The sequence below is a fragment of the Notothenia rossii genome, assembly GCF_949606895.1.
Source record: "Notothenia rossii genome assembly, chromosome: 1".
In the NCBI taxonomy this organism is placed as follows: domain Eukaryota; kingdom Metazoa; phylum Chordata; class Actinopteri; order Perciformes; family Nototheniidae; genus Notothenia; species Notothenia rossii.
The window spans coordinates 90,134,869-90,161,115 of NC_136912.1; the positions used below are offsets into that span (position 1 = coordinate 90,134,869).

Here is a 26,247-nt window from a genome sequence, read left to right on the forward strand (position 1 = left end):
TATGTAGTGAATTAACCAAACATACTGAGCAATGCTGGCTTTATTCACTGAAGCATCTTAAATCTTAATTGAACAGCTGATCTGAGGCTGAAATGTGTTCAAAAAGAAAAAGTCTTAGAACATTGCACCATGTGACTGAACTAAAAAGGACTGGCTGTGAAACAATTCATCTAAGAGAGCACACATCCTTCTCAGACACCGACCAGCTCTCAGCTGAGGAGAAAGAAGTTGGTCAAAAACAATAAGAACTTGAGTACAACGAGCCATGTGACTGAAATAAGCGTGGTCCACCACCTGATCCGCGCTCATCCAAGAGCTGGTTAAACTCACTGTAGATCAAACGCTGCAGAGTCAATTTCCTCATATTATCTTCCTTCTTCCGAAGCCTTGTTTTCCAGGGGGATTTTCTCATGACTTTCTCAGGAACTGCAGTAGCCTCTGGCTGTAATGCTGTAGTGCTGTAATGCCAACCACCTGATCCCTCTCTCAGGCATGCAATTGGGTTTGTGCTCAGGGCTTTGCTCATTCCTAATTTGTGTGATCTTCAGTTATGTTTTCAGCGGGTGAGTGGGCATATTTGCCTAAAAAAAACGAGGTGGATGACTTGGTTAAGTTGGGAAAAACCAGAAGATATTCCGTTTTCAGGTAGTCGGCTCAGGTGGTGGGCATAAATAATTGGGCCTTTTCTCACATCGAGTAACTTTTAGATATTAAAAAAATACACCATTTGTGGAAATTCTTATTTAAAAAAAAAAAATAAAAAAAAAAAAAGCTTCCCTTCGACACCAGCATCTCCGATGTATCACACTACTTCTTCAGTTACACAGGACTAGGCCAACAAGAGCATCTGAAGTTGGCGCCTATAAAAGCGCTTTAGAAAAATGAATGCATTTATAAATCTTTGTTTTTTGGGAGGTATAGTCCTTCAGCGCCAGACGCCATATTCTTTCATTGCAAATAAAAGTTAAATTGGGCTTTTTCTCCCCCCCCCCCCCCCCCGTCCTATCGATGAGCATCAAAGAATGACCTTTGCTCTGTGACCTCAGTGACAGGCTCCTTCCCTCAATTAAATGTCAGAGTGACTGTGTGGAATCTCAGTCGTTATTTTTCAAAACAGACGCCAAGCTTCTGTCAGAGGTGCCGGACCACCCAAAGAGAAAACCAGAGCAGAACGCTCATTGGCTTCAACAGGTACTGCGGCGCTGGTAACCGTTGCAATTAAACCTGATCTCGCTGCACAAATCCAGGTGGAATGTCCCTGTTTGTTTGTGTGTTGACGTCGGGGAGAAAGTGAGAAACAAATCTGAATTCATGCTCAGTTCACCTGTAGGGCATTTCATTACATCACATATCATTTAGCTGATGCTTTTATACAAAGCTACTCACAATAATGAAGATACACACTCAGGTATTACATAAAGAAATGAGAATTACTTTATTTGATAGATTTTCTTTTTTTATTGGCCACGATGCACTCGAAACAGGTGGGTCTATAGTGGGCCTGCAACACAAATGTGTATACTATAATTACATGAATTTAAATTAGAAACGGTAATCATAACTGCAAATCATATGCAGCATTAACTTCTGTCCTTCTCATGTCTCTTTGTTTCCTGACCTTCACTTCATCTCCTCCCTCGACCTCTCCCTCTTCTACTTTTTCCCTTTCATCCTCATTCCTCTCACTTTTCTTCCTCCTTATCTTTCCCCACCTCGCTCTCCTTGCTCTCCCCTCAGGGGTTATCTGGTCGCTGCCCCCTCGGTGTTTCGAGCCGGCGTGGAGGAGAGTGTGAGCGTCACCATCTTCAACGCCAAGGCAGAGACGCGCGTCCAGGTGCAGCTGACGGTGAAGGGGCAGACGGTCGCACACAGCCACGGCTCGCTGCTCGGTGAGAACAAAGCTAAGGTTACACCGGCACAATGCATCCCTTTTTAAGAGAGGAAAACGTGCGCTAGCAAGTCGAGATGTGAGACACCATGTTGGTGTGATTTATTGGAAGGATGTAGGATCACACAAGTGGCAAAAACAGATTGAAGATTGAACTTCTCATCGACACTATCTTTGATTGTAGGCATCAGTTCCACCCATCCCACCAGCCACTCTGTGTATACACTGTGTTATTTGTTTGACAGCACCATTAATAAATGATGTTTGCTTTACTTCAGAGGGGCATAGAGACGGGCTGCAGCTGGATTTCCTGGTCAAAAATTCCACATTCTAGTAGCGCTTAAAACTCTTATTACTTTTACACACATGTTTAGACAGATTTCTGAGAATGAAAATGCTCTTCTTACATTAAAATATCTCCTTGTTTCCATTTTAGACAAAGGCACCATCAAACTGAAGGTGAGTCTATCTGTGTAACTTTCCTCAGTACAGTAACATGCTCGCTGCTGGTTAGTGGTGACAGCTGCACAGTAGTGAGAGCCCCTTGCCCGCTGTGTGCACATTCCTCAGGCAACATGCAAATCAACACTAACATTATTTGTAATGCAACATCTGTCTCTGCTCATTCATTGGGAATAAGGTAACAGCCTCGATATAATACGCAACAGCTGTTGACGTGCATGTATGGTCCGCCGCCCCCGAAGGCTGGAATAGATCAATCTAGTGTACACAACCTCGATTCTTCCCCGCTGTCTCCCTCTCCCTCCCTGGAACCTCCACCCTCATTCTCCTGAAGTACAGTCATGTGTTATAGCATGGCATCTTCCTCTGGTGTTTAAATGTCGTTTCTTTGCTATGCTGTTACCTTTTATTCCGTAACATCTTGTATTAAGGTGAACTTTTGTTTTTGTTTATTTCAGTTTCATTATAGTTATTCTCATTTGAGTCAGCAGTTTTTTCCATTTTAATTTAGCTGTTTCTACAGAACATATAGAAAGAAGACATCAAAGAAAATAGTACAAAATTAAATCAATACAAAAGTTGAAAATATGCTGAAAATAATAGACGTATGAAAAGATAAATACATGAACAAAAAAGATATATATTAATAATAACAAATACAAAAGAAGGGAGGGGGGGTGCGAATGAAGGTGCATTTTGTGCAGCAGCTTAGAGGAAACATTTCAATCCTTCCCCTGTTGACCTAATTCACTTTAGATAAATCCAGCTCTGATCCTCTTTGTGTGTGTGTGTTTGTGTGTGTGTGTGTGTGTGTGTGTTTATGTGTGTGTGTTTCTGCCACCAGGTTCCCTCTGGGCTGAGAGGCCAGGCCCATCTGAAGGTGTGGGGGAACCGTCACCTGACGGAGGGAGGCTACATCTTCCACAACTACACCACCGTCACCGTGGAGAGCAAGGGCACAGCTGTCTTCATCCAGACCGACAAGCCCGTCTACAAACCCAAACATAAAGGTTCCCTCATGCTGCACCTGCTACTTAATCACCTAATCACTGCACAGAAATGCAGAAAGACGAGGCTCATTTAAAAAAATGTTTTGCCATAAAATCTAACTTTCGGTTAATTAAAATCAGCTTAAAGATGGCGTCATGTTGAAACTGAAGTACAAAGATGGAAATACGTACTTTGATCCTGATGTATTGCGTGTTTGGATTACGATATAGTGATGGGACACATGTTGCATTACATTAACATGTTGATATGATACAAACAGAAAATAGTTAATATGCATATGCATTAATGCTTTTAAATTAAAACGATGCAAACCTAATATATTTTACAACAATGTGTTTGTTTCCCCTGCCTTTAGTGTTCATCAATGTCTACACAGTCACCCCCGACCTGAGGCCAGTGAATGACAAGGTAATTCAAAATGAACGTCACGTTAAAGCAAATACAAAAGCAACAAATGCATCTAATAGCATCGACTCCTTTGTTTACTTCCATAACATAGTGACATCACTATGTAACACTCCCGCTTGTACTGGCTAGCTTTCAACACATTGTACGTGATATGCTAAGCTAAGGGGCGGGATATCTCTAAGCGGTTGACTAATCACAACAGAGCCGAGCGAGCCAACCAATCAGAGCAGACTGGGCTCTGGTTTCAAACAGAGGGTGAAAAGAGGTGCTGCAGCACAGGCAGTATGAGAAATGAATATTAAAGCATTTAAAGATGTCACAATAGAAGGACAAAATACAAATATGAACCTGAAAATAGGCATAATAGGGCCCCTTTAATTAATATGGTAATGGTTAAATATGTATGGCAAAAAATGTCCCAATCTATCTTTTCATTATACACCTGATACATCCATTTTTTTACCATGTCACTTTTGGCAATATAGCCCAAACATGCTTTTCAATTCTGATAGCTGGAGTCAGGAGGGGAAACCTGGTCTGCCATGAGTTCAGAGAAAGGTACAGTTACCTGTTTTCATGAGTGGAGCGAGAGTCATTTCTGTTGGAATGTGAGAAATGGCTCCAAATATACTTTGCAACTGTGCAGACAGACGCTTTATTGATGTTTGCAGCTATAAAGGTCCGCTGCTGGTACGGGGCAATCCTCACTTTCACAGATGGATGATTGTTGGATCAGGAGTTGCGGGGGGGGGGGCGTCTTCGGGAGGAGGTTTAGGATCCTCTCCAGGATTTACAGTTTGTGTCTGTTTCATAACGTCTTGTCTTTTTGTCTCCTCCTTTCTTTTTCTGCAGATTGAGGCGTATGTCTTGGTGAGTGGAGGCTGGCGGGACCACCCAGGGGACGGTGGCAATTTAAGTTCCCAGCCTGTGCTGAGATTACAGAGCAGGAGTCAGAGCAGCTCACCTAGATAACAGGGTGCTCTTTGGAACAGTGCGAGGATAAACAACATGAAAGGAAGCGCTTCTTCTCTCAGTTCTTGGTTTTGTCTTTATCACACACACACACACACGCACGCACGCACACACACACACACACACACACACACACACACACACACACACACACACACACACACACACACACACACACACACACACACACACACACACACACACACACATACATACTGGCCAAGATATGCAGTGCCAAGAACATAGATGTTTATTTTTAAACTTCTCTTACCTGCAGCTTAAGCATCCACTGAGGAAAAGTTGTAGAAGTATTTTTGAAAGGTCTTGGGGTCAAGTTCAGTTCAAAGACTTGTGTAGTTCCATGTTTTTTAATGTGAAATGAGTCATCTTAACGCTGGTTTTCATAACTCTTATTTGTTTTGTTAGGATCCAAGAGGATCCAGGATGGTCCAGTGGAAAAGTCTGAAGTCTGTCTGCTGTGGTGAGCCACATCTTCTATAATTTATTTACACCATCATTATCCCAAGGTCAGAGATTCAAATTTCATTGCAGTGGTTATACAGCTAATGTGTTTACTGAAGGAATACATTTTGGACATGCACTTGAATGTTCATTGCATAAAAAGGACAGAGAAAAAAAAGAAAAACTCTTGGCATATCAGAAGGGACTACTGTGGTACGTTTTTGGTTTTTCAAGCATTCAGGCATTGAAGGAGTTAACTGCATTTCTCTGTCTCACAGGCGTTGTGAACATGAGCTTCCCTCTGTCGGACCAGCCTGTGTTTGGAGAGTGGTTTATCTTTGTGGAGGTGCAGGGCCACACCTATAACAAGTCCTTTGAAGTGCAGAAATACGGTGAGACCCTGCATGCAGCAGAGAGCAAAACACTCAGTGGCTTTGTTTATCAAGAGTAGAGTAAAATAAAATGTAGTTATTTCTTGTGTTTTTATTTCATATTCATATTTTTGTGTAGTACATAAAACTTCAAAAGCTCCATTATTCTGATAGAACATTTTTAAGACACTGTACAATGAGTGTTGTTATTTGGTGAAGAAAGTCACAAGCACAAGACATAATCATTAAAAACACACCATCTGTGTTTCCCACACAGTGATGCCCAAGTTTGAGTTGATGATCGATCCTCCAAACTACATCCGTGATCTGAGCTCATGTGAGCAGGCGACTGTCAGAGCCAAGTAAGTCACTCATACATTAATCAAAGTTATCCAATATACAGTATCTAACTAGGGCTGGGGAATATGGCCAAAATCTTCCATCACACTATAGAGTAAATTACTAAATGAATAGGCTATCATTGTAAAGCCTATATTTGTATAATCCTTTGTGAATAAAAACACAAGACCAACTTTACACTGACATTTTACTTTAAAAACACCTGTAATTTTCATATGATATTCCCTGACAGAAGTTCACAATTACATTTTCTGTAAAGTTATAAATTGAGACCATGAATCATGATATCTCAAAAGGTGTTTTGATTACGATATGATTCCAAAGTAAGAAGATAAATTATCGCATTGCTTTATCGCCTAGCCCTACATCAAACCAAAGGGCCTCTCTTTGTTTTTCAGAGGGATTTCATGATGATTTTAAATTGTTCTTTGATTCAACAAATTTGACCAATGAGCTGCCTTGTAGATGTAAAGCTCTTACATGGTCTGTGTTTGATGTCGTTCAGGTATACGTTTGGGAAACCAGTGACAGGGAAGTTGACAGTGAACATGACGGTGAACGGAGTGGGCTACTACCGGCATGAGATGGGCCATCCTGTGATCAAAAACATGGAGGTCAGTTCATTTATTCCCTTTTCAACAGCTATCCTAATACTCTGTGTGGATGCTGCTCAGGCCCGGTTCTACGGGGGTGCATAAGGGTGCATTGCACCCTCAGTTGAGTTGTTATGCACCCTCATTTGAATTAAAAGTGGAACAATATTTTTTTTATAAAAAGGGGCAAATATTACATATATAATAGCCTAGTAGTAATAATAAGAATATAGTTGAAATAAAATAAATTGTAATTGTGGTTGAATAACATTGTCTGCTGCATTTATTTGGTCAATTTAAACGGTATAAGTAACGTTATTATGTCAGGTGGCGTGACCTGTGCCCCTGCGCGTTCATCATTTGCAAAGTCATTACACAGCAGTCAATGATGGACATCAGAAAATGGTTAAAACAACCAGCCCTTATCGCCAGCAGAAACACTGCATCTACTGCAGGTAATAACAGTACAGATCATGGGGACATTACGTTACCCGCGGCCACTGTAGTGGACACTAACGTCCTCCCGCCCGACTCGCCGGCTTTGCCGAGAGGGGTCTGCCTGCAGACCTCCACTCTCAGGACAGTTCCGGTGCAGACCTCCACTCTCAGGACACCTCCACTGTCAGTACAGGAAGTGACGATTCTGACGTGTGCTAGCTAATAGTGATGCTAATGATAGCTAATTCCTAATAGTAGTATGTGTGTCGTTTGTACAGTGCTACTTATATGTTATGTAAAGCCTGCATACTTCTATGTGTTTTATTTCTGGGTGTTAGGTCCACTCCCCACTTATAAAAATAGCACTTTACCACTGCACCCTCTCTAATCTCAGATGCACCCTGAGTCATTTTGTTCTGGAACCGGGCCTGATGCTGCTGTTATGAAGTTCATAACACATCCAAGGCTGGTGTTGAAATAAGATTGTTGATTGTGTCTGAATTGTTAGTTGGAGCTGAATTTGGTTAATACTATTATTATCGTACAGCAAATTCTACATAATTATAATTATTATGGGCGAGCCGTAGCCCAGCCACTAGAATTATGTTCCACACATTCACAACTCCTCTTCCTCTCCGTAGATCAAAGGCTCTGCTAACTTCAGCCTGTGTGTGAAAGACATGATGCCCGTGGATGTGGCCGACCACTTCAGGGGAACTGTGAGCATCTGGGCGTCAGTGACCAGCGTGGATGGGAGCCGGCAAACCACATTTGACGATTCAACGCCCGTCCATAAACAGCTGATCGACATCAAATACTCCAAGGACACGCGCAAACAGTTCAAGCCTGGTCTGCCCTACAAAGGGAAGGTGAGACTGTGGACACACCACTACTGTATTTAGGAGAAAGGCCATTTAAAGTGCTTTACAGGAGCAAAGGTTAACATAGGTAAACATTGAAATTACAATTAAAAGACAATCATTTAAAAAAGTAACATGTAAATAAACCGAAGAAAAGCAAAAAGCCAGAGTACGTAAACAATAATGTTAACCTGCATGTTAAAGACAATAACAACACAAAATAAGCTAAAGATTAGAAAGTAAATGCAACACATACAAAAGCATACAAATAAATAGTTAAAGGTTCAAAGTAAGGTTTTTACTATTAGTTTATTTATTTTAAAAGGACAGTACACATAAATACACATGCCGTGAATGAGAAAGCCACATTTTTCCTTTGTAGTCCCCGAAGTTGAGTTATTTATTGGAAGCCGGACTACCAAACCATTTTTAAACCCTGGTTTGAATGAACCTTAGATATATTAAGGAAGCATTTTCCACAGTTGGGAAGCATAACAACGAAAAGCTGCTTCACCTCACTTTGGTTTCCTGGGGATGCTTTATAGAGTGAATCAAAGTTGCTATTGCAGGTTTATTGTTACCCTGTTGTTCTCTTTGTATATATTTCTAACTTACTATTTGTTAACTCTCTCCCTGGAGATCGAGGTAACCTATCCTGATGGGAGTCCTGCAGATGGGGTGAGGGTGCGTGTGAAGGCGGAGCTGACCCCCAAAGACAACGTGTACACCAGCGAGCTGACCTCCAAGAATGGCCAGGCCTCCTTTGAGATCCCGTCCATCCCCACCGCGGCCCAGTACGTCTGGCTGGAGGTCAGTGGTGGTAGTTTCTAATGTTAGGCGATATAAACTGGGCAGAGTGAGGATGTCATTTAAAGCAGAACTTTTGCTTTTGTTTGGAATAGACCAAGGTGACGTCCATTGATGGTAAGACAGTGGGAGACCAGTACCTGCCCAGCTACCTGTCCATCAGCAGCTGGTACTCTCCCAGCAGGTGTCACATCCAGATCCAGAGCCCCGGAGCCCCACTCAAGGTCAGTGATGGGGTCTTTTCAGTCTGAATACCCTTGTGACTGTGGATTGTATTCTTCAGCATCAACATTTTAGCTGTGCCTAATTTTTGACCATTTTATGAAAAGATATATAAAACACATGTAGGTCTCCCGTACCTTAATGTTAAGTTTGCTACAGTGTAGATATGGCAATGACAAACGTAAGTCACAGGCTCTTCCAACAGTGCAACATGAATATATAAAGGACATGGCACGAATAAAACAGATAACGGATATAAAGTAATAACAGGGGGTAAACCATAAAAGATTAGCTCTAAACAAAACAAAATATGTATTTCATCATAATTCCACAGTGTCTTCATTCCTTGATGATCCAGTATGTTTGCATCTTTGTTTGTTTACAGGTTGGCCAGGAAGCAGAAGTGGCTTTCAAGTCCACGTGTCCCTGTAACTTCACGCTGCACTACGAGGTGGCGTCCAGAGGGAACATCGTCCTGTCGGGACAACAAGCCGCCAACCTGACCGCCTCGCACCGAGGGAAACGGGCCACTGTCACCTTCGACAAAAACATCCACACCACCCAGCTGCCTCCATCTGCCTCTGGTGAGATGTTTACCCGGAATACAGATATATATATTGGAAGTTAAAGGTCACCTATTATGCAAAATCCACTTGTTCATGTTTTTTCTACATCAACCTGTGTCCCCTCTGTGGAAAGAGATTCTGAAAGTTTAAGGAACAAAGACCCCCTCTCTTTTTGTCCTGACCCATTTACATAAAAACCTGTCTGAAAATGAGCTGATCAGATTTGGTCAACTTTATGATGTCATAACGATTTTTTTGGCTTGTGTAACAATTTGCCAATCACCAACCAAGGTAACCCCCCCCCCCCCCCCCCCCCCCCCCCACCTTATCACCTGAATCTCCTCCTAGAGCACCCTTGTGTTCTTTTTAACCAAATATCTCTCAGAGGGGCATGGGGAGGGGCTCCTTATTTTCATCTAAAGTAACAGACAGAGAATCAGCACTTTTGAAACAGGGCTGAAACAGAGGGGATTATGGGTAATGCTGCAATGATCTGTTTTGTTTTTGGAGCCAAACACTTCAGAGACATGTTTGTATATATCTGAGACCTATAATATATTGAGGAAAAACAGTATAATAGGGGATCTTTAAGACTTACTTCTTCCACCTCACTTGTCCCTCTTCCAGGTGCTGCAGGCTCCTCCCCCTCCCAGGCGGAGATGGACAGCTGTGTGTCGTATCTGCGTTTCCCCATCAGCCACAGCATGGCTCCGCTCAGCCGTCTGCTGGTGTACTACGTGAGGGAGAACGGTGAAGGTGTAACAGACAGTCTGCAAATCCCCATCGAGCCCGACTTTGAAAACAAGGTTTGAATTATCCAGAAATATACGGCATATGATTAACGTATAAATAGCCTTGCATTTTTAATTCACAGGTATTTACATTTTTGGATTGTTAAAAGATTTACATTTTATTACAAGGCTAACGAGCGTGTCCAATAGTCATGTCATTACGATCAGAAATACTTTCACTCAGGCTTTGTAGCCAGAGAATCAAAATAACAGCAGCCTACTTCTGAGATGAAAAGGTTGCATTTTTTGCACATTTGACTTTAAAGATCAGACATAGGAACTGCAAATGTCTGACACCTTACCCCTTGGCTCATTCCATGCTTTCTCCCGCCCATTTGTTAACTACAGACTTTATTATATTATTTATTGTTATATGATTTACATTACATTACATGTTACTTGCATACTCAATACTGTGGACAATCCCTACAGGAACAATTTGGGGCAAAGTGTCTCAGGGACACAACGACATGCTGACTGCAGTGGGGTTTGAACCTGTGCTCCCCCTGATCTGAACACCAACGCACTAAGCCACTACACCAAACGCCTCCCATATATAAGCATTAATCACGACAACATGATATGAACAGAACCGACAAAATCTTCTTTTAAAAGTTTAACTCATAGACCAGCAAAAACATTTTCTGTCAATTCCTTTTTTACTCTGTATTTACACACATTTAGGTAGGTTTTATTTGCCCAAACATTGATGTTGGATGTGAATTTGTTACCATAAAATAGCTTTATTATGCAATTATAAATAAAAACCTGGAAAAAGTCTGTTCACATGTTGGATGTGAGCGGAGGTATCCATGCAGCAGCTCTGTCCACAGTGATGTCTGTAAACAAACAGCTGTGTTGGCCGGGAGAGCTCCACAGTTCCTGCCTGCATTAGGTGGAGTTAACTCCCTGAAGTATTTACAGCTCCCTGGTATGCCATTACAACACTCTGCATGAGTGAGTGAGTGTTTGTGAGTGTGTGTTGGAGGAGGGGTTCTGAGGGCATGATGAGACAGAGCGCTACGGGCCGCAGGCAGATGAGCGGGGTCGTGACAGCGGAGGATGACAGGTTACAGAGTGGTGAAAGGAGGGCAGCGGAACCGATTAACGGAGCTAATTTGTGACTGCGCGCTGCTGAAAAACACTTTTGACGTGTGAAAGTTTACAGCCGACTCTCACCGTCCCTCCCCTCCTTCAGACCCTGTAGTTTTCCACTCTCTGGCCTTATGTTTCCCACCACATCTGACAGTTTAACACTATAGGATGGAAATGTGTCTAATGTATAGGAAACCCACATTCCTGCGTAGGAACTAACACGCAACACTGCCAGCTAGGGCTGAAGCATTTAGCGAGTTGATTAATGAAAGAGATCAAGAGTAAATCAACAGCAACTTTAAGAATGTATTTTTTTATTCATGCCATTTATCAGAATTAAAATCTATTGGAATCTGGATTTTAGGGGATTTTTCTTGGTCCAAGTACGTGGGATCAGTCCTTTCGTCATCCCGTCTGTCTCCCCCTGTCAATGATGCATCTCAAATAAAACGCACTCTCCCAAAAAATACCTTTTTATATAAATGTTTGGCTCCATCTTTCAAATGCAAGGATTTTATTTACAGAAAATAAAAAGAATCAGCTGATTAATAAACAACTATCATAGTAAATTGCATCTCTACTGCCAGATTAGGTAGATGAGAACAACTAAAAAAAACTTTTTATATAAATGCAGGCTAGTCCATATCAAAGCAAATGTTGGTTAAAGTATTGTGCATTGAATTGTGTTGATTCGTTTGCAGGTTTCTGTTTCCCTGTCATCTAACGAGACTTTGCCCGGAGACCCTGTGACTCTGCGTGTCCGCGGAGAAAAAGGCTCCTGTGTGTGTGTGGCCACGGTGGATAAGAGCCTTTATCTGTTGAAGCCTGACTTCCAGCTCAGTCCAGACAAGGTCAGTCAAACGTTTTCAGTGATATTTAACGATATTTCATTATGTCCACTTACAAAAAGTGGCTAGATATTTTATAGAGTCCTACATAACATTACATTTTATCTGACAATTTGAACCAAAATGACTTCCATACACTTCAATACCATAGTCATAGCTAATGAAGTTGGGGTTAAGTATCTTGGCCAAGAACACTTTGACATGTTGACTTGGATGGGGGGAATCAAACCACTAATTCATCTTCATTCATCTAGAAGTCCATTTACACCCTGAGCCACAACCTTAGTCTCTCAAAGTGTTTCCCGTGTGCAGGTGTTCAAAGAGCTGGCAGATTTTGACGTCTCGGATGCCTTCGGGATTCCCAAAGATGACGGACACTTCTGGTGGCCCGGGCTGTCGTCACGGAGACGGCGACGCTCCTCTGTGTTCCCGTGGCACTGGGACATCACCAAGGACGCACGCTTCGCTTTCTCAGTGAGAATCACTCTTAGTTATAGAGCATTTAGTGAGGCTATAGGCATAAAAAAATTATAATAATAATTTGTGGTTTTTTTGTGTTTATTGATTTTTTTACATTTATCACATTACACAAACACAACCGAACATCACCCAACATTAGACATACGGCAGATGACTAAATAATGTTAAAAAACTAATAAAATAAAAAGTGTGCCGTTACTAGAAATCAGTTTAAAGTACAGACCAAGAATATAATTACATTTGCAAAGTAAAAAATTCAACAAAAATACAATAAAAGCACATCCACAAACAGAGCAGAGTACAGCTTACAATTCTCCAAATAGATTAGCCATATTCAACATATCCTTTTTGTGTGTGTTTTAATGTCTCTCTTTGTTTACCACAGGAAACCGGGCTGGTGGTGATGACAGACATGGTGAGTCTGAACCACCGGCAGAGTGGAGGCATGTACACGGACGAGGCCGTCCCCGCATTCCAGCCGCACTCCTCCACCTTAGTGGCCGCCATGCACTCTCGACCCACAGCCAGGTAAACAACCTGCCGTAGAGAAGTCAACAAGTGAAGCTCCACTATAACTGTGATGTGTGAAAAGTGTTCTTGACTGGCATCTAGAAGTTTATACGTTTCTATCTCAAAGTTAAAAGAAATAAGTACTTGGAATAATAAAAAAGCTTTGTTTTTATAGCACAGAAATTGCTTTAATTATCTGACAGACAACCCAAGACAAACTCAAAGTTAAACCTTTATTTTCAGTCAGAGGTTAAAACATATTAGCACACAAGCAGCATGTGTTTACATCATTTATAAAATAAAAAAACTACATTTTAAAAATAGAAAATCACAAAAATACTAACTAAATACAAATATTTCAAAAATAATTGTTAATCAAAGTTGACTAAATCTCATTGAATATCAACAGAGAGTTAACTGTTTGATAATGTGTGTCACGAGATAATGTATTTGTTGTTAAAGTAAAGGCTCTTTAATAAATGAAGCCTACAATCTTTCCCAGCTTCCTTTGTCAGGGTGGCCCCCTTTATGTGTCTAACTATGAACGGTCCCTCTATTTGAATATATTACTTTTAAAATGCCTCTGATACTTATTCCAATCTCCCTAATTGTGAAAGACAGTCAAAACAAGTTATTGAAGAAAATCCACTGTGATCTTAGTCTGGACCACACACAGTTAATTAACATCTGCTTTTCTGAAAGAGAACTCATGTGAGAACAATAATTACTTAATGCTCCTAGAATTATATTAAAGTAATACTCATGTCAGTGTTTGTCATGCCGGGGTTGAACAAAGGTATCTAAAATGAGTGATGTCACACAAAAGACATAAACATGACAAAATAAATGAGTTTGTTGTTGGTCCACATTCCTTAATGGCACGAACACTTCTCTTTTTAGTGATGAACAGTAAACAAATGACGTTACTTAGAGATTGTCACTGTGGAATTCACAATGATACATTTTCCCATGCTGGTGTTGTTTTATTGTGAGCAGCTGAAACCCTTTATTGATGTCAGCTTGTGTTTTGGTTGCAGAGCAGAGAAGCGAAGGCGTACATTTTTCCCAGAGACTTGGGTGTGGCACTGCCTCAACGTCAGGTATTTCAATCTTTTGTATACATATCTCAACTGGGTGTGAGTGTCTGCGTGTTACATGCATTTGGCAGATCAGATGCACCATCTTGTATAAACTCATGTGGGATTTAGTCACAATCTGGTGGTCCGAGTGGAGAGGAGCAAAAACCGAAAAGGATGAAACAGGAACCGAAAAGAAAAGGGAGTTCCGAAGAGACCAATCTATATATAAGACATATTGTCGTTATTATTTCTTACTGTTTGAAGATGCTTCCCTTCACACTGAGACCTGTCATAACAATAGGTAAAATAGGTATAGGTAAATAGGTAAAGCTGTCTTAAACAGTCAGAATTGTTTTAAACTGAAACTATGGCTTGTACTGGACTAAACTGTTCAGACACACACAGGGAAATTATTTGCAGCATTTGTGATCACTCCTGCTATTTCAGATCCAACTGAGATAAGAAAGCATGTTGGAGGGGAATTAGTTACATGGCACTTGACTATAATGGACTTAACAGACGTTATTTATTTTAAGTCTTGTACCAAATAAAATAACCTGATCTGCATGGCTTCAGAGCATAGAAAACCAAACTCGTTAGCTAAGTGTGATTCTGTGAGCAGAAAGTGGTTTGATAAATGTTTCTTTGTTTGTTTAAATTATTTTTCATGTTCATGTTGCAAAAGGTGCTGCTGTGATGCATGAAAAACGTTATACTTTACCTGACAATCAAGTTTTATCATATCGTAATGTTTCATATCATATTGTATAGTATTATCACATTGTATGGCATGGTAATGTATCGTATCGTATAATAACGTATGGTAATGTGTCGTATGGTAATGTGTCGTATCGTATAATAACGTATTTGGTAATGTGTCGTATCGTAACATATGGTAATGTGTCATATGTTAATGTTTCATATCGTAATGTTTCATATCACAATGTTTCATATCGTAATGTTTCATATCATATTGTATTGTATTATCGCATTGTATGGCATGGTAATGTATCGTATCGTAAAGTATCATATGGTAATGTATCGTATCATAACATATGGTAATGTGTCATATGTTAATGTTTCATATCACAATGTTTCATATCGTATCGTAATCTATCGTTTTGTATCGTGTCTTTATCGTTTCGTAGCTAATCGTAAGAAAAACATGAAATGAGAAGAGGAAGTTGGTAGAGAAGATTGGGAGTTGGGGTTAAAAAGCAGCGAGTGAAGATGGGAGATTTGAGAGAGGAAAGGTCCCGTATTTTCCCCCTCTGGGTGTGAATGTGCCTCATTTAAACTGGGCGACCTTGGAACGGACTGTCACTAAACAGCTCCGTCCATTCATTTTCAGCCAATGTAAATGAACTGCCCATAGATTTCCATATGCTTGATTCCTTTGGATCGGACTTCAGTTCTGCCTAATTTCCTGCAAACTCCAAAGCTCTGATTTCCCTTTAAAAGTCTATTAAACCGAGTTTTGGGCAACTTTGATCAAAAGAAACTGCCTGCATTGAGTATTTCAACTTTTATGATATCCTGCGACCGTTTGCCAACACCAACATGAAATTTGCCATTAATGAGTCAGTCCATTTCATCCAGAGAAACAGATCCGGTCAACACCTGACTATCCCCCACCACTTATCCATTTGAGTGTGTTTACTGTACTTACATTGGTGCAGGTGTTGGTGTTGACACAGGTGCTACTCACATAAAAGTGATCTGCCATCATCAAACACATCTTTGTAGTCTGCGCCTTGTTATTGCTTAATGAAAAGATGCTCAAACTATTTTCTCTCCAACTAAATTTACCACTCAAGTTGTACATGTGTAACTCACAGCTCTGAGAGCGGGGAGGCCGAGCTGAGATTGGAGGTGCCGGACTCGATCACCACCTGGGTGACCGAAGCCATCGGCCTGTCGGAGGAGAAGGGGCTCGGTTTAGCAAAGAGAGCTGAGCTTCGGACCTTCAAGCCCTTCTTCGTTGACTTCACCTTGCCCTACCGTTTAATCAGAGGGGAGCAGACCAAAGTTCCCCTCACCGTCTACAACTATCTACCATCCTGTGCCGAGGTAAGATGGTGAATGAGAGGTCAGATCAACAAGAAACAAGTTACCTTTAGACGCTGCAGCATGTGTACATTAAGGCTCATCAGCAGTGGCCTTCACACAGTACTTATCTTACATTATTTATCTCAAAAAACATACTGAAGTGGACATGGGTTCCACCTCTCAGGTCTACAGGGGTAGATATCAAAGTGCCATAATCATGTTTTAGTCCTTAACATACAAAACTGTGAGGCATTTTTCAAAAGAAGGTTTAAAAGTTTTTTGCAGGTTATAACAATTCTGAAAAAGTATTTAGAAGCTATTAAAGTGCCTTAGATTTAATTGACAAAGATCTTCAAATTAATTTTTTTAACTAAATGTTAGTTTTGAATTTTTTTTAATCTTTAAGCAGGTTTTTTTTACGGATAGTTAAATGTGTGAAATATATAATACGTAATTCTAGGTCATATTATCCCCATTGGCTTGTCATGATACTTTTATAATTTGAAAGGTTTGGTTGTGAAAGTGTTATTACATTGCCTTCTTACATGTGTGGGGCTCAACAGGTTAAAATGTGCATTAAGATGTTATTTGTGCATTGTTTGTCAAGCTCCTCACTGTCAAATGAAAATATATCCCTCTTCATGTCATAAGTACCAGAGAAGTCAAATTGAAAGTCTTCACCCTTCCTGAAAGAAAAATGGGAGTTAGCATCAAAAAAGATGAAATGGGATGGCATGGGAAATGTACAAATCAAATGTGTCAGACATAGGGTTAAACTGCTAAAGAAACGAGTAACAACACAATGTGATGTCACTTCAAGCAAGTGGGAAGTCTCAGCAAGTAGATGTTCACAGTTTAAAGACATGCGTAGATGACATAGGCTGTCTCCTGAAGTGGGAAAGTGAAGTTAGTTGCTTCCTACAGCCTAATATTACAAACTTGTCGAAGGGCTTAACAATTTAAACCACAAAATAAATCCTCAGTTGTGAAAATGTGTTGTAGATCAGAGGAGACACAGAGCCTCTACCAGGTGCTGGAAACCAACCTAAAAACACATGATGTGCCTCATCGGTGATGTCAAAACGTTTTGATAATCAAAGCAAGGCTTGTTATGGAATGATTGTTGGTAGAGCTCTATTGGTTCTCACGGACTAAAAGATGAAGCCAAAGGAAGCGCAGGTGGTTTTTTAATGTGAAATTATTAGATTAGCTTGGAAGTATGTTGAAGGCTCTCTTTGTAGCCCTTTAAGCTCCGTCCTGGCCTTAAATCGGTCCATCCTGTGCTCCTCTCACATGACATCATGGTGTTTGCAGATGAGCCCGTTAAATGGCCTGTGCGTGTGCTGCCCTGATGTCATGTTAGGTGAATATACAAACCAGAGTAGCCCTTCCTTTGATGTCCGTCCCAGCAACATGTGATTCCTATATTTTCTGCTCAGTTATTTATGACTTGTGGCGTGTGGATAAAGAACAGTTAAAAGATCCCTCCGCATTACTGAGCCTCTGTGAAAATTGGACGATGAGTGAAACTTAATCCTTCAGGGAGCTCGAGAAGCATGAGTCAGACAGCATGGAAAATCCACAATGTGATTTAAAAATTCTCCCTCGCTTTCCGAGCTTTGAGGAGCACACGCTATATGAGGGAGGGGCGTGCCGGCATAAATGATATCACTGTAGCTGTCAGAGGAGATCCATTACCTCTGATTTGTCTCCTCTCCTCTCTTCCCACAGGTTCATGTTAAAGTCTCCGTCCCAAAAGGCATAAAGTTTATCGGCCACCCTGGAAAGCACCACCTGACCAGGAAGAAGTGTGTTGCTCCTGGAGAGGCGACACCCACATCCATTGTGCTGTCTTTCACTGAACTGGGGTCTGCAAACATCACAGGTATTAGAGCCAAGTCATTTTTTCACACAGCATATTTCACAAATTACAAATTTACAATCTGTATAATTTAACAACCACCTAAAATGGTGGCCACAATAAAACTTTAATGGGGATTAAATGGAAGAAAGCAGGTGCCATTGCATTTCTAATGATAAATAAATAAACAAAAATAATAGATATGAAACCTTTTATACAATGTGTGGTCTCCCGGCATGTATTTTCACTGTTAGCATAAAAGATCAAATGAACTGGTAGCAGTTTAATCACTGCAACAATTATATAGACTTTCCTTATCTTTCAATACATGAACAGAAAGGAGGCCTTTGTTCTTATCTACATTTTCATCAGTCATAAGATAATAGAACACAAAGACTTACACTTAAGACAAAACATTTGGAGAAAGACAGTACTAAAATAGAAACTTGACACAAAGCAAAACAAGATTAGATTGTGCTGCATAATGGACATTGCATAATTGGAGCTCTTAAGTGGCGCAGCACTTGAAAGAAATATCAGCCTTTCACCCGGATGTCGGTGCGCTCAGTGTGATGCCTCACAAAAAGGCAAGCCTTTGACTTTAAAGAGCCGAGGGGCCGAGCTGTGTGTGATCAGGTCCCCCACACACAGTTACAAACAGTCCCCTGCTCAACGCATGTGAGAACAAAGCAGGCCGGCAGTGGGGGGGCAGCCGGAGCTATGCTGTGACACTCAGTGGCATGTTGATGAGTTTGCAGGTCAATGGTGGTCAATGGGCCCCCCACGGCCCGCTCCTTGTCCCCTGGCCCCTTGTGTTTCCCTCTCAGTTCACACACACAAAGAGACGCCAATGGCACGGGGCCACATTTCCAATGTCCTCCCAGGCAGGAGAACATGGAGTCCTCTTACAGACATGTTGTCCTGTGTATCGTATGTTGATGACCACACATGACGTAACAGATATGGCCTTGTTGTGGTATTAGTCATGTTAGACTTCACTTCAAATTCGGCAACACTATGATAAATTTTTCCGTTAAATTCCCCAATAAAGAGCAACTTGTATTTACTTTATACTTTTTTATGTTTCACAAATCCATTGAAATGTTGCAGATTTTATGATACATAAATATTGGTTTATTGAAGCAACCCATACAGAGTGAGTGTTAGACCCTTTGCATGGGAGGAGCTGAAAGATCTCTTTGGCAAAGGTCCAAACTGTTCTCTCTTAGTATTCACAAAGTGCTAAGAAATACTTTGTTTTGATAATAAGAAATAATTTGACTACAACTTCAAAGAAACTTGAGGCAGACAGATTTAAAGGGACGTTCTCAGCCCCAGTGCTCCCGGGTCTACTGTTAGCATTTTAGATTAAACAAATACTACATATATGGTGGAAAAAAGCCACGGAGAGTCACAATAGTTTGATCATTCTAAACAACCAATGGGAAGACATTTTTGCTGTGATATAATTTGAATAAGGAAAGCTTATATCGTTTTTGTGCCGTCCCGATAGCCCGCGCCATCGCCTACAGTGAACCGAGCTGCTGTGCTGATGGAATGCAGGCCGGCAAAACCAGTAATGATGTGGAAGATAGAAGAACTCCGATTGGTCTGGATTATGTTCGTAGGACCGTCCAAGTGGAGGTAAGAGAGCACGTATTTGAGATGGAGAAAACTTGCTTTATATGTTTTTAAATGATTCAATATAATGGGGTTGAGATAATACGTACAAAACCTTTATTATTATCTTAATTTTTCCCACTTTTTAACTTTCTTTGTCTTCCTTTAATCTCCTTGCAGCCAGAAGGCCTTCCCAGGGAATACACCTACAGTGTCTTCTTCTGTCCCAATGGTCAGTGTGGATGTATTTTCCTGATATTGTATAATTATTTTAACATTTTAGGAGACTAATGTAAGATCCTAGTTTGCCTGCTGTATAATCACACTAAATACATTTCTTTAATTGATATATACGCATGAATTCAATACTAGTTCACTGTCACAGCTATAAGTACACAATACCTGGGTTTACGTGCGTGAATGTCTTTACTTTCTCAGAGAGAATCCACATTTCCACCCCCAACAAGTACGAGTATCAGTATGTGAAAAAGCCGGCCAAGATGAACCAGTTCCAGGTGGCAGTGAAGACCCACAACGACGCCCACTTCGCCCTCTCCGCCAGCCCCCACGACAGTGCTGAGATGCTGGAGATCGTGCTGGGGGGAAGGCAGAACACTCGCTCCTGGATCTCGCTGGGGAAGATGGGCGAGCCTCTGATCTCTGCGGCCACACCGGGACTCCTCTCCTGGGACGAGTTCCGCAGCTTCTGGATCAGCTGGAAGGGAGGCGTGGTGCAGGTGAGGAGACCAAAGAGCTGGCATTTTGTCCTCCAACGAAACAAAAAAAATGAACTCAAAATTCAACGGCAACCGAGTTACCATGGATTGAATCTTCAATCAATACAATACAGCCTTATTTATAAAGCACTTTATAACCTCCAGACCAAAGTGCTGTACAGTTAAATAAACAAACAAAACACATCACACAGCACAGCTCACACACCATAAAACAATTACAAATAAAAAACAATAGCCAATGTAAATATTACAACACAATAAATAACTCTAACAAGAACTTTAAAATAAAGCATTGTGTATACATTGTGAAGAAGTCCTTCTCCAGTACCGAGTATCAGAGGTAGGGCTGGGCCAAAATCTTCTATCAGTTGGTACATATCACAATGTAGAATGTTTTCTTGTTATCCAATACATTAATATAGCATCAATTAAGTAAGCTTATAGGCCCAATCCCAAACCACTCCCTCGACCCTACCCCTCTGTGACGGAGGGAACTCCGTCTGTAGCCACACTCGCAGCTCAACGAGGCTCCCTCCTGTCAGATGGAGGGAGTAAATACAGCAGCAAGCTTTGGGACGGCCTCCCCTCCCTCCGGCAGAAACAGGAAATGCCGTAACTGTATGTAACAACGGTTTCAAATCAGCATCTCTTTGACAAAAAATGTAAATTAATAACTCAAATAAAACTCCAAACATCTTTCATTGTGTTTCAAAGCTCTTTTAGTTTTAAACCTGATGTTTATAAGCTTCTTAGTTTTTGCAACAGTCTTTAAATATACACAACTTTATAATAAAATGCACACATTTACCTTTTTCTAGACTAAACAGAGGTATGATCCTAAGTTAAAACATATGAGGCTATCATGAGGTTGTTAACATCGCAGTTTATCAGTGGATGTTTGCTGGAACTACTTGTAAACAGCGTGTTTCCTGACGGACACACACAGCGTGACTCCAGTCAGGTAGAGACCGGTCTCAAGTCAGCACCGCTGCAGACTCGCTGTTTGAGGGCTTGATAGCCCACTCCCCCTCCACACCGCTCCACACTCGTTGGTTTGGAACAGCCCTCAATATGGCGGACCCTCCGCGTGAACGCGCAAACTGAGGGGTAGGGAGTAGGGGTAGGGTGTAGGGGGTGGTTTGGGAATGGGCCTTAGTCAAACAGATCTTTGGGTTCGTCTAGTAGTCATGTGTTTTATCAATATATTAAGAATTTATTTCAAAATGAATAAATATTTCCAGCTATACACAGACCATGTTTACATGCACACACACACACACACACACACACACACACACACACACACACACACACACACACACACACACACACACACACACACACACACACACACACACACACACACACACACACACACACACACACACACACACACACACACACACACACACACACACACACACACAAATCAGATTAAGCCAGAGTTTGTTTAAACTAAACTGGGGTTTTCCGTTAGCAGAGTTCTTGGCTGAAGGCACGAAGGAGTCATCACAATAAACTGAGTGATAATGTGTATACAAATAAAATTCTTCAAATGATAGTCCCTCAAACTATTTCACATTACATTTTTGGAGAATTTGAGAAATGATGTTATTGTGATTGTAATTTAGGTAATCCTTTGGTGTCATGAAATCTCAATAAACGATTATGAACGAATGTTGATCCCAATACTATTCCATTGAAAGATTAATTATCACAATACATGTTCGTCCAGGTTAGGGTTTCGATAAATAGCTGAATTATTTTAGTGTCATAGACTGGCAGCAATGAATTGACTGTTGATCATGTAAACAGATGAGAACATAGAGAGATGAAACCTCCTGCAGCAACAAGTGCAACAGATTTGTGTTTAGATCATAGGCGGATGCCACAAAGACACAAAGAGGAGAGAGTGAAAAGGACCCAGCAGGCCATGGGGTCTGTGTGTTAGGAGGACTGGCGCCACTTTTACTGGCATGGCTTCCTGTAAGGTCACGCTTAACGGGCCGATGTCAGTGAGGACACTCAGTGATCCATGGCACTCAGTGGCTGGCACAGCATTATCCTCGCACCATTCACCAGAGGCGGCAGTTAAAAAGCCTGCGTATTACAACCCAACAGCAGTTATTTTCCCGGGGACGATGGCATTTCGGGGTTGAATGAGCTGTGGGCCTTTCGTTTAATATGATTACGCAATATAACTCTAGTAGAGGAAATGTGCTCTACATGGGTGTGTTTGTATGTTTGTGATGTGTGTGTGTGTGGGAGGTGGGTGACCAACACTTGGCAGAAGGACATCATTAAGCATGAGGGGAGTCCAAAGAAAGCTGCAGTTACTTTTTAAAGTGGCTTCATAATGATTTCTCCTTGACTGCTATATGTTTGTTCAGCCTGTGTGCTTTTCTCTCTGCAGGTGGGCCACGGTTTACATCCATCAAATGACTCAGTGATCCTGCAGTGGGTCGGCCAATTCCACGGACAGGTTTGACTCTTTTATGGTATTTTATATACTATTTGCATTTCATCTTTACAGATTCCTTTTAAAAGTAATTTGTTTGTCCATCCAGGTTCGTCACATTGGCTTCTCAACAGGCTGGGGGTCAGTCGGGGAGTTTAAGATCTGGAGGAAAGAAGACTCTGATGAGAACCACAATGAGGCCTTCACTCTGGGGGTCCCACACAACATGGTGCCCGGATCTGAGAAGGCCACAGCGTTTATGATTGGTAAACTTTTGAAATTGCATTACAATACATGAAATACTACTACATGCTTACAGGAGAAATGAAGGGTCAAAAGTTCAAAGGTTCAAAGGTTTCAATGTCATACACACAGCTACAGTGTAAGCATCTTGCCCAACGAACCTTGATTGGTAAACACTAAATTCAACCCTGAGCCTTGTATTAGCTTCATTACACTGCATCCTTTTAAAGCCTTAAAGCCTTTGCTCATATCAGTAAAGCTTACATGCGTTTTATGTATTGTTTCTGTGTGCACCTGGATCAGGGGACGTGATGGGGCCGACTCTTAACAACCTGGACAAGCTGCTGCGGCTGCCCTTCGGCTGTGGGGAGCAGAACATGATCCACTTCGCCCCCAACGTCTTTGTTCTGAAGTACCTGCGGAAAACCCGGCAGCTCACCGCTGACGTTGAGAACGAAGCCACTGACTACCTGCTCCAAGGTACAGAAACCAGACCTACTTCTGATTTTCATAACACATTGCACCACATAGAGTAAACTATGAATGCAAATGTACCGCAGTGGATTAAAGATGAGCTCCTCACGAAGATTAAAAAAGTTGTCTTTTAGTCTTGTTTTACTTCTTGTTCTATGACTTGTATATTTGTGAAGTAAAGATATGGGTTAAGTTTTTGTTCATTAGTACTAACATTTCTCAAACACATTCCTCAAATCCTGCTGACCTACTTCCAATTAGTTGGCTAATTGTTCATTTAGCCCTCTGAGTGTAGCATGAGTCCCATCAAGTCCAATCCCCTCTGGCCTGACTCTGACCAAGTGACTTAATGCTGAGCGGAAGCAATGTTCTCTAATTTGTTGGAAAGTCGATTTTTTTTCTGGAAACAACTGAAACAAAGTTTTGCTTGGATAATGAACTGTGTTTGTGTAACCAAGGAGCCTTGGCAACATTTACTCCACTTCCTCTACTTTCTTCACTTACCCTTGCAAGACTTACTCGACAACTCTAACTAAACCTTTTTCTAGCACCCAACATCAGAGAAACTGTTAACAGTCGCAGTGGTAAGAGACGGTAAAACTAAGCATCTGCAGTCATGGAAATGTTCAGTTGGAGCTTGTCTTCATTTATCTTTGGAATTTCTCCCTTATTTTGAGGAACTATTCTTTCCCTCCCAGCAACTCTCTATTGCTCTTTCGCCTCCAGGCTACCAGAGACAATTGACCTATAAGCGGCAGGATGGATCCTACAGCGCCTTCGGAGAGAGGGATTCCTCCGGCAGTATGTGGTAAGTCATTCTGAGGTGTAGCTGTGGAAGTTTACACTGCTCATACCAGCCAAGCTATGCTTAGCTGTACCCACATTCTTCAGCTTTAACTGGGACATAGGTTGCCGGCCAAAGTAATGAAGTTTTTATCAGCGTCTCGGTACGCTGAGCTCAGATTTATCTATTCCTGTTGATGTGTTTAAAATCTCTGTTGAGTTTTTCCTCCCAGTGTTTATTTCAGGTTTACACTCCCTGTGGGCCGGCAGGCAGGCAGAACCATCTCAGGATATTTATAAAAGTGAAATCAATGCTCTCAATGGGGAGCTCCACTGCTGGTATTTGGAGGCCCACGCACAATGTGCATACCTCAGGTTGATTTATGAGCTGAGGTGGGTATTATGATATTTAATAGAGCTAGCACTGTGAAACAGCAGGTTACATAAACGGCAGAGAATAATAAACAAGCAGCATAATTGGATCCCTGAGGTAGGCAAAGCTGTCGAGATGTATTTGCAGTTAATCAGGGTTCATATCCGTTGCACTGAGTGGTCCCCTGCTGCGTTGGCCCCTCAGACGAGCTCTTAATGCCACTATTGGAGACACTGTTACAAGTTGTCTGGAGCCACTTCACCAAATGGCGCTTTACCTTTTTTTGACATTGCCTATAGCAAGCAGAGCATGCCTCTTAATGACCCACCACCTGTGTGTAATTGGTAACATTAAACTTCTATGGAAAGCTGTGTCTTCCTGTGATGACTGTGAGAGGATATGAGGATGTAACTAGCTGCGGTTTGGAGTTTTCCTTGGCACCTCAGGCAACAAGTGTGGGCACAGCTCAGATGGTGAACCTTCTGTAAACCTGCATCAGAGACTTTATGAATCCATCAACAACATGTTAGCATCCAAAACAAGCCCGGCTTTTAGTTTTTAGTTCCAGAGTTCACGGGTAAAGCAGTGCATTTACGGCCGGCTTAAAAGCACCCGTAATGCAGTGTTAATGTATTCCAGCTTGTAAATATGCATCTGAGTGGAAATTGACAGGATCTAATGAAAAGATTGGACTTAATGACAAGGGATGGCAGTAATGTGTTGGCACTGCCCATCTCCGGTGCCAAGGCTGTTAACACTGCACACAGAGGGCTGAGAGTTCAACGCTTCAGAGTCAGGGCGACACTGACAAGGAGACATGGGGCTGATGGAGGTTTTGAACTCCTGGCTCCTTTTTATGTTGAGCTCAATAAAAATTACTGCTGTTTTGCTAATACTGACCAATATTGTGGTTGGGTGTGGGTTTGTGCAAACATTCACAGTTTCTTTTATTTCCAAACTTTTCCTCAACTACATTTATTTCCTAACCACTGATCCCAGCTGTAGGCCTTTGAACTAAACATAACCTTACTTTTAACTTTAAAAAAGGAGACCAATAGAGGCGTTTCAGGCACGAGAGGGAACACAGGGATTTTAGCCTTTGCAGACCATTTACATTCACAAAAACCTTTAACGCACTACAGTAAAGGGAAAACTCTTTAAAAGAACCCCTTTGGGTTGTGTAATGTTCTTTCCATCTTTAAACTTAATCTCAATACAGACAACATCCCAGCCCCCTTCTGTCCGTTGTTATCCTCAACTCTTTCACAAACCTACAGTAGTTAAAAATATGTTTAATGTATACAGGAGGCCTCCAAAGTGTCCATATTTTCTATTTAAGCTAAGAAAGGAAGCCTGAGTTGCAGCATTACTAAATAAGTGCGTTTTTTACGAACGTGTCAAAGGTGTATTCCCTCCTTCTATCATT

The 26,247-nt window shown here is 41.4% G+C and overlaps 1 protein-coding gene across 1 annotated transcript in view; it reads left to right on the plus strand.

Moving 5' to 3' along the window:
* cpamd8 (C3 and PZP like alpha-2-macroglobulin domain containing 8) overlaps positions 1-26,247 on the plus strand; it is a 52,732-nt gene that overhangs the window by 1,193 nt on the left and 25,292 nt on the right. The window contains exons 2-28 of the mRNA XM_079688890.1: positions 1,738-1,889; positions 2,325-2,347; positions 3,195-3,360; positions 3,717-3,769; positions 4,622-4,639; positions 5,168-5,222; positions 5,482-5,595; positions 5,852-5,936; positions 6,440-6,548; positions 7,607-7,834; positions 8,465-8,635; positions 8,728-8,856; positions 9,240-9,438; positions 10,048-10,226; positions 12,008-12,157; positions 12,467-12,628; positions 13,020-13,162; positions 14,182-14,244; positions 16,062-16,293; positions 18,004-18,157; positions 19,647-19,777; positions 19,934-19,985; positions 20,192-20,490; positions 22,904-22,972; positions 23,058-23,214; positions 23,495-23,671; positions 24,392-24,473. Coding sequence (XP_079545016.1) covers positions 1,738-1,889; positions 2,325-2,347; positions 3,195-3,360; positions 3,717-3,769; positions 4,622-4,639; positions 5,168-5,222; positions 5,482-5,595; positions 5,852-5,936; positions 6,440-6,548; positions 7,607-7,834; positions 8,465-8,635; positions 8,728-8,856; positions 9,240-9,438; positions 10,048-10,226; positions 12,008-12,157; positions 12,467-12,628; positions 13,020-13,162; positions 14,182-14,244; positions 16,062-16,293; positions 18,004-18,157; positions 19,647-19,777; positions 19,934-19,985; positions 20,192-20,490; positions 22,904-22,972; positions 23,058-23,214; positions 23,495-23,671; positions 24,392-24,473 — 3,552 coding nt within the window. The remainder of the gene's footprint in view (positions 1-1,737; positions 1,890-2,324; positions 2,348-3,194; positions 3,361-3,716; positions 3,770-4,621; positions 4,640-5,167; positions 5,223-5,481; positions 5,596-5,851; positions 5,937-6,439; positions 6,549-7,606; positions 7,835-8,464; positions 8,636-8,727; positions 8,857-9,239; positions 9,439-10,047; positions 10,227-12,007; positions 12,158-12,466; positions 12,629-13,019; positions 13,163-14,181; positions 14,245-16,061; positions 16,294-18,003; positions 18,158-19,646; positions 19,778-19,933; positions 19,986-20,191; positions 20,491-22,903; positions 22,973-23,057; positions 23,215-23,494; positions 23,672-24,391; positions 24,474-26,247) is intronic.